We start from the raw sequence: 1567 nt of genomic DNA on the forward strand, positions 1-1567 counted from the left end.
TTACTTGTTTATTTTCAAACAAACTAAATGTCTAGCCTGATATAACCTGAACATATATTTTTATCTTAATAAAGTGTATCAAAAATATGCCTGTATTCTGCAGATTCCCAAACAATTAAAATGCTCATTACATATTAATTAAATATTTTGACTAATTTGGCTTTCACTTGCCATTGAGTTTTGATTTGCCAGCTCCATTCATCACATTTTGCCTAAGAATGTGCAATATCGGTTATTGGTTGATAAGAAAGATTTATCATTATTTATCGTTCTCATTTTTACATTTAGATGTCTCTGCTATCATCTATCAGTCACTTAAAGGCATAAATGCAGTCTCATATACATTTTTCATACAGTAATTTATATAATGCTGTGATGCTTAGCTTTGGTTATAGCTTTATGATTTCCCCCCCCCCATTTAGACAAAATGGCATAATTTATTGGTTATTGAGCATGACATGAAAATAATTTATTAGTGTGAATTCCTAATTTTACCGTGTAAAATGTTAAATGCATTTTAATGTCTATTCCAGAGAGTTCTGCTGATTTTTCTTAAAATCTATTGCAGAAAATGTGAAAACTCTGCGTCTGATTGTGGTCTGTGTGATTATCTTAATTCCTAATACATTCTGAACAGTGTGGAACATCTATTAAAATACCTGAGAATTTATTTTAGGAATGAATGAAGTAAACATACAGAATTGAATAACAAACATATGAAACCTGTAGCCTGGATACAATCACTGTAAAAAAAAAATTTTTTTTTAAAATCCAATAGAGAAAGTCACGGCAAACTTCCACCAGAGGTTCGGCTCTCAAACGGCTCCGACAAGAGCGTTAATTCTGTACATTCAGGCTACAAGCCCATTAAAAACCTTTAAAACCAAATTTTTAATAAAATATACATGCAAGATACACACACGACCACTAGGGCGGCGAGAGAGAGCGTGGCCTTTTTCCATCAGTTCAAAGCTCTACATAAAAAGATTGTCTTTGTATGCGCACATGCACAGGCTTGCAGCCAATGGCTTTTCTGCTCTCCCAATAAAATCTGAAAGTTTTTGGCGAGCAGGCGAATAATCATATCCTCATTCTCACATGGCCACCTCGTATTCTGGCTCAGGATAAGAATCCGAGTCTGAATCCATTTGCTGTTGTAGTCTGGACTCATCAGCAGACAGACGAATGGGATTTATACCCCCGACACTCTTGAAAGTGTTCAGCGCGTTATCCATCATCCTGCGATCTTCGAATCCTAAGCTTCCCAGCGATATGAGCGGCGAGCGAGGCCTCGGCAGGTTAAAGGTGTTGGGTGGGTTTAGGAAAGGCTGAAAAGCGTCTCCTTCTCTTCTGTCCAGCGAATATTCAGCAGATGAATCCGGAGCTGCTGGGACGGAGTCCATGGGGCCCGTGAACGGAGGGTACGCGTCCACCTGATGTCCGTTGCTCCAGGCTCCGTTGTCAACCTCTGCAGGTTGGTTCTTGTCCACAAGGTGTCCGTATATGGTGGGGTCGTCGATAGAGGCGTAGACATGGGACTCATTGTCTGCTCTGGATTTTGGGAAGC

General features: G+C 39.2%; 1 protein-coding gene across 1 annotated transcript; it reads right to left on the minus strand.

The window, feature by feature from the left end:
- Positions 1 to 646: 646 nt before the first annotated feature.
- Positions 647 to 1562, minus strand: LOC107736449 (CUB domain-containing protein 1-like; the record flags this gene model as incomplete). The annotated part of the gene is made up of 1 exon (XM_016547856.1): positions 647 to 1562. A coding segment is annotated over one exon (468 nt), but the record flags the coding sequence as incomplete, so codon positions are not given.
- Positions 1563 to 1567: the final 5 nt, after the last annotated feature.

Source organism: Sinocyclocheilus rhinocerous, unplaced genomic scaffold (genome assembly GCF_001515625.1).
Source record: "Sinocyclocheilus rhinocerous isolate Xijiao unplaced genomic scaffold, SAMN03320098_v1.1 C36706230, whole genome shotgun sequence".
NCBI classification, from domain to species: Eukaryota; Metazoa; Chordata; class Actinopteri; order Cypriniformes; family Cyprinidae; genus Sinocyclocheilus; species Sinocyclocheilus rhinocerous.